Source organism: Capsicum annuum, unplaced genomic scaffold, assembly GCF_002878395.1.
Source record: "Capsicum annuum cultivar UCD-10X-F1 unplaced genomic scaffold, UCD10Xv1.1 ctg4460, whole genome shotgun sequence".
Classification (NCBI taxonomy): domain Eukaryota; kingdom Viridiplantae; phylum Streptophyta; class Magnoliopsida; order Solanales; family Solanaceae; genus Capsicum; species Capsicum annuum.
In genome coordinates this window covers 113,976-127,996 of record NW_025852142.1, presented here as the reverse complement: position 1 = coordinate 127,996, position 14,021 = coordinate 113,976, and the positions used below count along the sequence as shown (strand labels likewise).

The following is a 14,021-nucleotide window of genomic DNA, read 5'->3' as shown; positions in this document are numbered from 1 at the left end:
TTTCTTTAAACTCAAGCATGGCTCAAATAACCTACAATTTAGCTCAAATTATAACCATATACTCCTATAGTGTTAGAGAAAACAAATCTAACACAAAAAACACAAGAAAAACACAAAATCAAAAACTCAAAATTTAACCTAGGGTCAAAAATGGGTTTAGTTTTTTTTGGGAGGGGGGGAGGGATTTTTGATTTTGACACTTCTTTTTTGTTGGGATTTTCAATTTCTAGACTCTAATAGTGTTAGGGAACAAGGATCTAACACTAGAAACAAACAAAAATCAAGTTTTTTTGAAAGACCCTAAAAACATGAACAATATCTTTTTTTCTTTTGATTTTCAAGATATCCCAAGATTGATTTTGTTGGAACAAAATCAAACCTTGATTTGATACCAAATGATACAAGAATGACCAAGAAAACAACAAAGCAAACACCCAAAATAGTCCACAAGAATAGAAACTGTGGACTATCTAGGTGACCACTCTCGGATTTGCTACTTACAACAAGAATGGAGAGAATAATAAGTGTTTACACACAAAATCAGCCTACCAAAAAACTGTATTAATACAATATAGTGAAGAACAACACGGGTACATCAACAAAAACCTACAAATTCAATAACAAAATATGAAAAAATCAAAACTAAAACAAGAAACAAGGATAGATAGTTAGACACAATGAAGTTGTAATCTTAAGAACCTAAGAGCATATTCCACTCTTAGACCCTTAATACCATATTGAACACGCACCTAACTCTTACAAAGACCACACACAAACAATTCCACCTTTGTGTTAGGCCCTAGTTTTGGTTGGAGTCTTTCTCTCTAAGAGGAGTGTTCTTACAATATCAAGAATTAAAACTAAGAAAATAAACCCTACAAGGTTTTATTTATACAATATTACAAATAATAGAGAAATGACAAAAGAGCCCTTTAGTGACTAGTCTTCAAAAATACTCAAAAGTGTTATGATCATGATCATACTTGTATCAGATAGGTTGTTGAAGGCTTGAACTGATCAAATTGCACTGGCCTATCTCATATTTCTTGCTATGAAGAGAAGGCAGGTATATAAATTAAAATTTTGTGTAGTATTTAACTCAATTAATGTACCTTTCTAGGTATACGCACTTAGAGAACACACTTTTTATCTAGATCAGGAATATGATTTTAAATGCTATAAGAGGACAGTTAGATAGAACAATAAAAGACTTGGTTTCGGGCATAGGCCATTATCCTTGTCTTACCATTAGAAAATAAATTATGCACGTGTGACATTTTATATTTTTCTCCTACCTTTTCTTTAAAGCATCATTTTTTTTCTCCTTCTCTTGAAACATTATATGTCTTTCCTAAGGAAACACATCACTTTATTTTACTTAAAATAGATTTCATCCCTTTATTAAGTCATTACATACACTCTTTCAAACTAAAAAATATCCCAAGAACTCAAAACCCTCATCATCCTTCTATTCTTTACTCTTGTACTATGATATTTTGTTCATACTATTCCTGGTTGTGTCTTGATAATTGCTTACTAAAATGTCTTTTGAGAAAAACCTACTTTCTCTCTTATCAAAATGGATCACTTCATTGTCGACTTTGATCATCTTACCAGCAAAATTATAGCTCCATCCCTTTTAAAAATTATTTTATTACTATCCCCTTGTCTTACAACATTGTCCCTGGGTGCTAAATCTGGTAAATCTTTACCATACAAGAAAGATGGTTCTTTGTTCATCTCTCTTAATGGTGATAAGTCTCCCTTTGAACTCTCTAATGGGAGCTGGTATTATGTCTGAGATATAGTAGAACTGAATGATGAAAATAAAAATATTAAACACTAAAGTCAAAAGGAAGTCCGTGCTACTGAAGTCACCAGTGATAATGCATTGGTCTTGAAGTAGATCATGATAGAGTGGTCCATACTACTAATCTTAAGGAACCTGGTGAGTCTTCTGGTACCTTTAATTTTCTAAGAAAAAATAGAAATAAAGGCTAGTATGGCAGATGTGGACACTGAAAAAGAATTCTTTTTATATGGGTGAGATTTCTGAAAAGGATTCTTAGTTAGTAGAATACTTTGATTTGGCTATTTGTATGATAAGGAAAAATTAGAATGTGTCCAGTTCTCTTGTTGTTGAAGAGAAATCCAAATCTTAGTCAAAGATTACTACGAATCCAATATCTCTTGTCACCCTTGCTCCTCTTAGTATTGTGGATAATGAGAAAGATCTATCTCTGCCTACTATTTTTATAAGAAAATTTGTATCCTCTTCCCCACCTACTGTTAGCAACCTTAAAAAGGGACCTACTCATACTACTATGTCTTTTATTAACAATTTTATGGAGGATGCTTTTTTGAAGAATCAACAAACAACCATAAAAGGAGAAAATTGAAAAAAGAGTGTTGTAGGAAAGGAAATTTCTTTTGCTAAAGTGGTTAAAGTGAAACCAAATTCAAGAATCTACACCATGAAGAAATATACCTTATCGCTTACCACTCTAGAGAAATGTGAGTGTGTTCCTAAAATACTGGGTTTCCCCTACTATTTTTAGCCTAATTATTGCTCAAAGAAGAGTTCTACAAAGTTAGAGATGAGATATTCTCTCATGGATGAGGAGGAAGTGGGAATTGTTATCTTGAAGGCTCAACTTCTTCAAATCACTCGAGGACCTGGTCGGGTTTAGGTGCCTCAGTAGACCTTAAATCCTAAAATGATTAACTTGCATATGAGAATACAGAGCTCAACAAAAAGTTTATTGATTTAACTCAGAAAATCATTAATGATAATTGTGTGGTTATGAGGTGCCTTATTCTATTAGGTTCTTACCTTCCTACTCCTCCTCCTAAATTCTCAAAAAGAATTCCTATATGTTTTCTTTTATTACCTTCTATTATGTCCTGGTCATGCGTACTGTTTAATTTTCTCTTAGTAAAACTTGGGTATTCACTATGGTATTTTAACTTTTTTCTATTGTTTATGATTAATCATTTTTCCCAACGCTTACCTAAATTTGTGTTTTGTGTGCTACCCTTTTTGGTCTTGAGTTATTCATTGCCTTTGATATTACTTTGTGTAATACCCCAAAAGTTCATACATTTTTAGGATTATTCTTCGCACTCATGAGTAATAAATTTTAGTGATTTTTAGTGCTATGATCAAGGTTGATGAATATTAAGTCCTCAAAAGTGTCCTAGCTAATAGACGAATCAAAACATTTCCTTATCGATTGAATTCTTGAGTAGGATATTGGTATAGTCAGCTTCAAATGAGGATATCTCTCGTTATGCTATGAATATCTGAGATCATGACCAACCAATAGATAGATAATTGAATTATCTTTCCAACGATATTAATTTTTCCTAAATCCAATATTGGAGCAAGGAGTTATGACCATTTTACTCCGACATGTCAGGCTGGGAAACTGAGTGATGACATTCCTGATAAGCCGTCACCCCCGTGATGGCCTATCACCAATGTCGTCATCCCTGGGCAGATTTTCACCCCCAGTGATGATATTTTATGACAAGCCGTCACGCCCGTGATGGCCTATCACCAATGTCGTCAACCTTAACCAGAAAACCAAGATTTCACCTTTTTGTGATGACAATTCGTGACGACCTATCACCAGTATGACGGCTTGTCACAAATGTCGCCATCTATTTTTCCAAACAATTGAGGGTCATTTTAGTAAGGGTATTTTTTTCTTTTTCCTTCACTTCCCACGACTTATAACCCTCAAGGAGCGTATTATCTTCCATTCTCTTTAGTTAAACATCTCAAAAAGCTCTCTCATACACTCTCAACCACAAGATTAGGGTGTTCTCTCAAGATCATCTCCTCAAGAGCAAGCCTAAGGAATTCTTCAAGAACCTCCAGAAACATTAGATCTCTTTTAAGATTCAATAACTAAGGTATACGTAGTGTTCATCCGTGGGTCCCTTTCATCCATGAAGCTCAAGAATCATGTTTTAAATTATAAATTATGATTTCCTTGTCGTGTTGATGATTGTTGTTTGGATGCAAGGTTGTATCTTGATGTGTTTTCATGAAGTATGTGAATAGGTTAGTTGAAACCCATAAATTTTGGATGAATTAAGATGGTCGAATTGATAAATATACCTATGCCTTAAACGAGTACATGCTGATAAAATGCCTAAGAAACTAGAAATCATGCAATATAGTTAAGTAGTGACTAAGTGAAGGATTCATGATATTCCCCTATGTTCCAATGACTTTCACGTTGATATTGTGTCTTGTAAATGTCTTTGGGATGTTCATGAACTAGTCTTATAAGATTATGCCATGCTTACTTGCAAATCCTACTTATGTACAAAATGTATGATATCCATGCACTTCATGGAATTTCCCAAGTTATGATATTATGGATTGTTGATGTTGGTCACGTACTCAAGTCATTTATGTGCGTCAGTTTCCTTTAATCGAGTCCTAGGGGTACTTGTACCCAAAAAATATATTATTAGGTCCTACGAGTCAGTTTCCAGTAAAGATCATCGGCATACCAACTACATTTGCAAGGTAACATCAACATGCCAAAACAATTTCATTATTAGGGAAATTCATTGTCCTTTTGGTTCAATTATACATTAGCTTGGGGAATTACACAACCCCATAATGTTCAATTCAAAATTATTATCCTTTGTTGAATTTTCACATTATGCAACAGTTCAAGGGTAGTTTAATACGCACAATTTTCATATTCAAAATTAATTTCACAATATATGGCTGAGGTCATTACCATTTGAAAAGTCACAAGTTGGGGAAAATCATAATACCTAGTATATTAACCATTCCCGTACATCAAATTAATTTTGAAACCACCATTTAAACATAACCCATGCAAGGACAAACATGAAACATCACATAAACAGTAGTTATTCAAAACCCTTAACGTATGTTTCAAACTAACATCCATACCAAATGAACAATAATTTAAAACTTATGCTTTTAACAAATTAACAATTAGGGAAGAGTAACATGCCTGAAATACCCAAGATTATGAAAAGAATTCAACTATTGAAGCTCTCCTTGATCCAATTTTTGGAAACCCTAAGTATGGATGCTTGAGAGATTTGAGTCAGATGAAATAATATTTGGAGTGAGTTATCAATAAAGTTAGGGCCCCAAGTATGTTTATAGGTCATGGGTTATTATTCGGATAAGGGAGAAATATCTAAAATACCACCATTAAAAAGTTTGAAAAATAACTGTTAGTTGTTACAGGTCTTACAATGACTCGTCACAACTAATTACAACTCATCTCCATGAGTTGTTGCCAAGATAATATAACCTGGCACACACACTGTAGACCTTATAAATCGTATACCATGACACATAGTTTGACCCTACGACTCATCAGGTCCAGTCGTAGTCAACACAGAAACCACTTAGGATATATACTAGACATCCTACGATTTGCACTCAATGACTCATAATGGGTCTTTATGACTGGTAGTGAGCCACTCGTACTCAGAATAGAACTTAGCCACACATATACTGATTAGGCTATAATTTGAGTCCAACCACTCATTAAGTCACCCTACGACTCATAAAATGAGTCATAGTTAGGACAATGAGCATAAGATTTTAGAAATTTTTAAGAAATAAAAACCCAGGGTGTTACAATCTCGTAAATCCAGACACAATATAGTAATCCCAACACTTTCCCATGGGGTGAAAATTGTTGTTTGAAGGTCTTTGGGCTAAGTCTCTCCTCTAAGAAAAGAGTTATATAGAATCCCATTAGTCAAAACACAATGTGCTAGTGTCAACTCTTGCCCATTAGTCATAACATATTATTTGAATGTCTACGGGTGAAGTTTTGCCTCTAAGACAAGAGTAAAACATAAATTAAGTCATAATCTGGTTGTTTCAACTCTTCCCTTTAGGGCATAACTTGTCTATTGAAAGTTCTTGGGTTATGCTTACCTATAAGACAAGAGTTATAGAATATCTCATAAATTATGACACAATGTTGTAGTGCCAACACTTGATCGTGGGGCGTAACTTGTTGGTTGAAGGTCCCTAGGCTAAGTCTTCTCTCTAAGGAAAAATTCATAGAATATTTCTTAATTCAAAACACAATATGACAGTGTCAACTGATGTTCCTTGGAAACATTGAATATTCAGTGCTTAAAACAAGAAATTTATGTTTGGACTTAGATTATCTTATTGGATATGATATGGTCTTATGTGTTGTTAAAGGTAAAACCAGGTAGAAAGTGAATTGAGCTAGAAAAATTGAAGAAAAGACTAAAAAATTTAAATATTTGTCCGGAAATGAGTTGTTAAGACATCATACGACTCGTAGCCCAGCACATGAAAATAACAGTGGAAAAAGTCTAGGTTGGAGGCGATGAGTATCAGATGATAACAACTCGTAATGAGTGAATACGAGTCGTAGCATATATCCAAAAAAAAATAGTGAGCTAGACTAAAATCCAAAAGTGAAAACGAGTAGTAAAGTCTTGCTATGACTCATAGTGAAAAATCCTAAAGAGACAAGTGATCAAATATCCTAAAGTTTAAGGCACAAGTTATAACGAGTGAAGACCACGAGTCGTAAGGATTGGCTATGACTCGTGGTGATGAATCATAATGACAATAGAATATTGGATCCTGGAAAATGAAATTACACTGGAATGCTAATGACTAACAAACCTACGACTCGTAAAAAGACCTTATAAGTTGTAGGGATTGCCAACTTATATTTTTTATTCCATTTTTATTAGGATTTCTTTATTATTTTGGGATACTATAAATGCATAGGGTTATTCCTGGAAAATGAAATTACATTGGAATGCCAATGACTAATGAACCTACGACTTGTAAAAAGACCTTACAAGTCGTAGGGATTGCCGTCTTAAATTTTCTATTCCATTTTTATTAGGATTTGTTTATTATTTTGGGATACTATAAATGCTTAGGGTTATTCCTTTATTAGGTTACGCACTTTGAAAACACTTTTTCATTACTCTTGATACTTTTTGGTTTCGTAATCAATTATAGATTTTGGATTTTATTCTTTTCTCACTGTGCAAGTAATTACATATGTTCTTTATTGATTATCATGGATTGTTGCATGAACATGAGCGGCTAACTTCCTTAACTAAGGTTGTGGGAACCCTGCCGGATTAGCTGCGTAGGGGAAGTGGGAGATTTATCTATTCTACTGCATTTGTGTGTATTGCAATCTTCATCATACTAATTGGACCTAAGCTACTGCAGAAGCTTGGGAAATTCTTGTATTCAAGAACATCCTCACAAAGGAGTTTGAGATTGGAAAAAAGAGGCTACAATGGTAATTTGAGGTTATCAACCATTGTCTAATCAACTCAAAACTCAAAAAGAGAGAGTTCAATTTAGGTTATAGACAAGTAAAACAAAGACTAAACCCTAAAAATTACAAGGTAAAGGGTGAAATCTATCTATATGTTCACAAAATGTTTGATAGTACAAAGATTATCAAGTTTGCATACATAGCAGTAGGAAAGGTGGGTTGAACAAGAGAATCTTACATAGTTGTTAATCCAAGGGGAACATAGTCCTAGTGTTCATCCTCTATTATTTACTAACTTAAGCATTTAGGTTCGGTTACGTGTTATGTTTCACTTTAAATTTCCCCCATTTACTTTTTTGTACTATTCGTGGATTTAGTCAAATTTATGATATTGTTCAACATTTTCCCTGTGGGTTCGACCCCAAACTGAGTTGGGTTCATCGACCACAGCATACTTCTTTAGTTGTTAGTTTTGGGAGACATCAAATTTTGGTTTTGTTGTTGGGGACAATGGTGTGAATTTTTGATTAAAGTTGGTAGAGTTCATGAGTTTTTTACTTTTTATTTTTATTTGTGTATACTTTGGTATATGCCTAGCACCAGGATTCAAGGCAATCCCTTACTCCCTATTGATATTAATCTAGAGAGAATTTTATAAATACCACGAAGAATGTTAGAGCAAATTTGTGATGGTGTTCCTATTGGGGTCTGAGATACTCAGAATGTACCTCCTTCTCTACCTGTTGATCAATAAAATATTGCCAATAGATAGATGAAGCAATTTTTAGCATAGGCACTGAAGAGAAAAAAGAGGTTGAGGAAGCCATGTTAGCTCAGCAGGCACAACTAGCCCAACCAAGTGCAAAAACTAATCAACGTGTAGTAGTCAATGGTAGTCAGGAGAGAGCTAGAGGTGACAGAGCTAGAGTAGTCCTAGCCTATCAATATCTTCCACCATATGATAAGGATGAATACATGGGGCATGTAGAGCCTACTGAGACTGGAGCCATTGCGCCCCCTATTTTGCCCCCTAATATAAAGCTTGATATTACCAGTGCAATGATCGAGATGTTGAATCTAAAGAGTGTATTATCGAGGGAAGCAATAGATGATGCAAAAATACATCTAGAAAATTTTACTAAGATATGTACTTCATGTACTATCCCTGTAGTGGAGCACAAAGCATTAAGGTTATGGTTGTTCCCTTTTTTCACTAACAAGTGAAGCATCATTGTGGCTGGGGGAACTCACTAGAGGCTCAAATACGACTTGGTATGACCTACATAGATAGATTTTGAATCAATTTTTCCCTTCTACCAGGATGTTGCAGTTAAAAGATGAGATTTATAATTTTTGGCAATTACCTGCAGAGTATGTATGAAGCATGGTTTTGATTCAAAAAGAAGTTGATCATGGTACCTCATCATGGGATTCCAAGATCTAACTTACTGGAGATATTCTATAAATCCTTAAATATTAGTTTTAGGTAAGGGCAGACACTATATATAGAGGTGTACTTATGCATCTACATTAGAGATGGCTCGAGAAATATTAGATAAGATCTCTATCACTAACTAGATGACATACTCAGGAGGTGGATAGAGGGGCTAGAACATATAATATTAGAGCTATAAGTGACTACAGAGCTAGTGATGATTTAGTAGCACAAGAAGTTGCACAGCTGAAAATTGATGTTAGGCTACTTTTAAAATAATTTGCAGCAATAATGGCTAAAAAGGTGAATACAGTGGGTGCATAGGGATCTAGTACTAGAGATTATGAGTTTGATATAGATGAGGAAGAAAAGTATTTGCATCGCGAAGTGGAAAGTTTTTGAGAGAAAAAGTAAGAGAGCCAAGGTCAAAACTCTTATGGTGATAGGTATCGAGATAGGAGCAGTGAATGAAATGGTGATTAGAACTGCAAGGATGACTATAAAAAGAAAAGCATCGGATATATTCCACCGGGCAGCCGAGATACCGAGTCTAAAATGGAAGCAATATTTTCAAAATTAGTGAAAGACCAAGAAGGTTAAGATAGATATCATAAGGAAATTAAGGTAGATCTATTGGGGATGAATTAAAAAATTAAGTCATATGCTATCGCAATCAAACAACTGGAGCAGAAGTTCAGGAAAATGTAGACCACATTGAATTAAAGACAGTCTGACACTCTTCCTATTATTATAGCTCAAAATCTAAAGAATGATAGTCATTACCATGCCATTACTACTCAGAGTGGTAGGATCACCATGGATCTGCCTGCGTCCATTGTGAATTATCCAAAGAATAAAGTTGATTCTATTACTGTTGAGAGAGAACCTGATGTAGAAACAGTAAAATCATTTGATGTTGAGTATAGTAGTATGGATAATAAAGGTGAGGGATGAGTTGAGGAGCTTGTTCTAAAAACCACAAGACCTCGACCATTTTATCCTCAGAGATTGAAAAAAAGAAAAAAAAGAGAAAATATCAGAAGTTTTTATCTATGTTGGAGGAGTTGTCTGTAAAGATTCCATTAGTTGAGGCATTGGATCAAATGCCACGCTATGCGAAATTCATGAATGATTTAGTCACTAGAAAGCAGACTATGAGCTATAAGCCTGCGAGCAATCTTCATCATTGTAGTGTTTTTGCCTCTAGATCGGTAGTAGAGAAGAAGAAAAATCTTGGATCCTCCACCATCCCATGCACTATTGGGTCTTTCAACTTTACTTAGTCTTTATGTAACCTAGGAGCAAGTATTAATCTCATGTCATTTCTTGTGTTTAATCAGTTGGGGTTAGGAGCACCCAAACCAATATCAATGAGATTGTTGATGGCTGACTAAATTATGAAAAAGTCAATTGGTATTCTATGTGATGTTTTGGTAAAGGTAGCAACTTTCATCTTCCTAGTTGATTTTGTGATACTTGATTATGAGGTGGATTTCCAAGTCCCTATCTTCTTGGGCAAACCCTTCCTAGCTATGGGTACGATATTGGTTGATATGGAGTTGGGATAGTTGAGGTTCAGACTCAATAATTAATAAGTAATCTTCAATGTATGCTAGTCAATACAGTAATCAGATAATATGAGATTTATGTCTATGATGGACACCATTGATAATGTAGTTAATACAGTGACTATTTTAATTGAAGAGAGGTTGGGTGTTGAAGTACTAGCAACAATGATAAGTACTTCGATAGGATGGAATTAATGAGGATGACGAGATGGTTGGTTCTTTATATGAGAGATGTTTATACATATATTCTCCAAAGAAGTTTGATCTGAATCTGAAGAATAGAACCACTCATATTGCTCGTCCATCAATAAAATAGCCACCAATATTGGAGTTAAAGGCAGCTCTCCCATCCTATTTGCACTATGCTCTCTTAGGGGCCAACAACACATTGCTAGTAGTTACTGTTATGGATTGATGGAGATTGAGGTAGAGACATTATTGTCTGTATTACAAAAGTTCAAATGAGCTATAGGTTGGACTATTGTGGATATTGTGGGTATTTCACTAGGAATTTGCACTCACAAGATCCATCTTGAACCGGACTGTATCTCAACTATTGAGCGTTAGTTATAATTGAATCCTCTAATGCAAGAGATAGTAAAGAAAGATATCATTAAGTGGTTGGACGTTGGTGTTGTTTATCCCATTGCTGATAGCAAGTGGGTCAGTCCTGTTCAATGAGTCCCAAACAAAGGTGACATTACAGTAGTGCCAAATGAGAAGAATAAATTAGTACCAATGAAACCAGTCACCGAATGGAGGGTGTGTATAGACTACAGAAATTTAAACATATAGACCCAAAAGGACCACTTCTCAATGCCCTTCATGGACCAGATGTTGGAAAGACTTGTAGGAAGGGGCTGGTATTATTTTATGGACGGCTATTCAGGGTATAATCAGATCATGATTGCTTCTAAAGATCAGGAGAATAAAACTTTCACCTACCCATATGGGACATTTGCATTTAGGAGAATGTCATGTGGGTTGCACAATGCTCCAGCGACATTTCATAGATGCATGATGTCCATCTTCTATGACATGGTAGAAGACACCATTGAAGTATTTATGGATGATTTTTCTATAGTTGGTGATTCTTTTGATGACTATTTGATTCACCTGGCCAATGCTCTGTGTCAATGTGAGGATTGCAACTTGGTACTTAACTGGGAGAAGTGCCACTTTATGGTGAAACAAGGAATTATGCTTGGCCACAAGATCTTGAAAATAGGCATAGAGGTTGAAAAGGCAAAAATTAAAGTGATTGAAAAGCCACCACCACCAATTTCATTAAGGAAATTTGAAGTTTTTGGGACATGCAAGTTTCTACGAGTGATTTATTAAGGATTTCTCAAAGATTGAAAATCCTTTATGCAAATTCTTGAGAAAGAGGTGAAGTTTGATTTCGATGAGGCATGTCTAAAATCTTTTAAGTTCTTAAAAAAGTGGCTAGTGTCTGTTCCTATCATTGTGTCTCCTGAGTGGTCCTTGCTATTCGAGATCAAGTATGATGCAAGCAGAGTGGCCTTAGGTGCTGTCTTAGACCAAAGGTGAGAAAAAATTCTACACCATATATATTATACCAATAAGGCATTAAAACCTTCTAAGAAGAATTATACGATGACTGAATAATAGCTACTAACAGTGGTTTTTTTCTTTGAGAAATTTTGGTTTTATCTGATTGGTACTAAATTCATTGTACTTATTGATCATGCAGCCTTGAGATACTTGATAGCGAAGAAAGATGCAAAGTTTAGATTGATTCATTGGGTTCTCTTGTTATAAGAGTTTGATTTTGAGGTTAAATATCGAAAGGGTACAGAGAATCAAGTTGTTGATCATTTGTCCAGACTTGAGGATAAGCAATGTAGAAAATAGGGAATGGGCTTAAAATCGATGATACTTTTTAAGATGAGCAAATTTTGGCAGCATCGCAAGACCTAATTCCCTGGTTTGCTGACTTTGCAAATTACCTGGAAAGTGATCTCATTCTAGAAGACTTGTCCTTCCAACATAGAAAGAGATTTATGTATAAGGTAAGGAAGTTTTTCTAGGATGAACCTAACCTATTTCAAATTTGTGTGGATGGGGTTATTCCTAGATGCATCCCTAAAGTGGAGATGATGAATATTCTTGAGGCTTGTCATGCTTCACCTGTTGGGGGTCACGGTGGAGGAACCTGCACAACCCATAAGATCTTACATTGTACATACTATTGGACTATGATATATAAGGACTCTTATGACTTCGCCTCAACTTATGACTAATGCCAGTGTCAAGGTAATATTTCTAGACACTATGAACTCCTCATGACACCCATTCTGGAGTTAGAGTTGTTTGATGTATGGGGGTTCAAATTCATGGGTACATTTGTGAGCTCCTATAGGATGAAATACATTTTTGTAGTGGTGGATTATGCATCTAAATGGGTGGAAGTGATTTCTCTCCCCAATAATAAAGAAAGAAGTGTCACCGCCTTCAAGAAGAAATACATTTTTTTTTATTTGGCATGTCACGTGCAATCATTAGTGATGGTGAGCCACACTTCTATAATCGTCTATTCAAAAATTTGCTTGAGAAGTATGGTGTAAAGCATAATGTGGCAATACCTTATCACCCTGAAACTAGCAGACAGGTTGAAGTGTCCAATAGAGAGATAAAGTCTATTTTGATAAAGAATGTTAATGCCAATAGGACTGATTGGTCAAGGAAGCTTGATGATACATTATTTGCCTACAAAACTTCCTTCAAGACCCTCATGTGTGCTTCTCCATACCAATTGGTGTATGATAAGGCATGTCACCTACCTGTTGAACTTGAGCACAAAGAACTGTATGCATTGAAAAAGTTAAACGTAGAGTGGATTGATGTTGCAAAGGTGAGACTGATTAAGGTGAATGAATTTGATGAATTCTAACTCCGGGCATATGAGAGTTCTATACTATACAAGTAGAAGATGAAACTGCATCATGATCAAAAAATTGAGAAAAGAGTATTTAAGCCAAGTGACCAGGTATTGCTGTATAATTTGAGACTTTGCCTGTTTCCAGGCAAGTTGAATCTAGATGATATAGGCCATTTACTGTGGTGAGAGTGTTTCCATATTATGCTTTAGAATTGAAGCGTGATGGTGAATCCCTATTCAAAGTAAATGGGTAAAGGGTAAAGCACTATATAGGTATACTGAATAAGTTAAGGTAATTGAGGATTTAAGCCTTGGTAAGTCTAAGTAACCAAGGAAACTGAGTCGTGCCACAACGTTAAATCAGGCGCTGCATGGGAGGCAACCATGGGGCTGGTTGGTGAAGTTTGAGTTTCCAACTTAGCCATGTCATACTGTGACATTAAATCAAGTGCTTCATGGGATTCAACCCATGTTTTGTACATTAAATTATAGGGTAACATGTGTGTTCAGTGTGCAGGAAAGGATATTGTAGGAATCAATCAGAAAATTGCTGAAATCTGGCTGTACGGGGCTCTTTATGAGTTGTAATCAGACATTACGACTCATAAGAAAGAGACTTAAGGACCTGAAACTCAAATCACTCTTAGTTTATTGGTCTTTGGAGTCATTACGACTCTCAATGTAACTACGACTCATTAGATTGAGTCGTAATGGCTGGAGATCTAGGTAAGGTTCCAGTCTTTACTGAGGGAGTATGAAAATTATAAGTAATAGTTATGAGACATAATTAAGACTCATAACTAAACTTGACA

At 35.3% G+C, this 14,021-nt stretch overlaps 1 protein-coding gene across 1 annotated transcript; it reads left to right on the top strand.

The window, feature by feature from the left end:
* The first annotated feature begins 9,555 nt into the window (after positions 1 to 9,555).
* On the top strand, positions 9,556 to 13,797 carry LOC124892177. The gene is made up of 4 exons (XM_047403571.1): positions 9,556 to 9,682; positions 11,758 to 11,854; positions 12,834 to 13,182; positions 13,702 to 13,797. The coding sequence occupies exons 1-4, from the start codon at positions 9,556 to 9,558 to the stop codon at positions 13,795 to 13,797; spliced, it is 669 nt and encodes a 222-aa protein (XP_047259527.1).
* Positions 13,798 to 14,021: the final 224 nt, after the last annotated feature.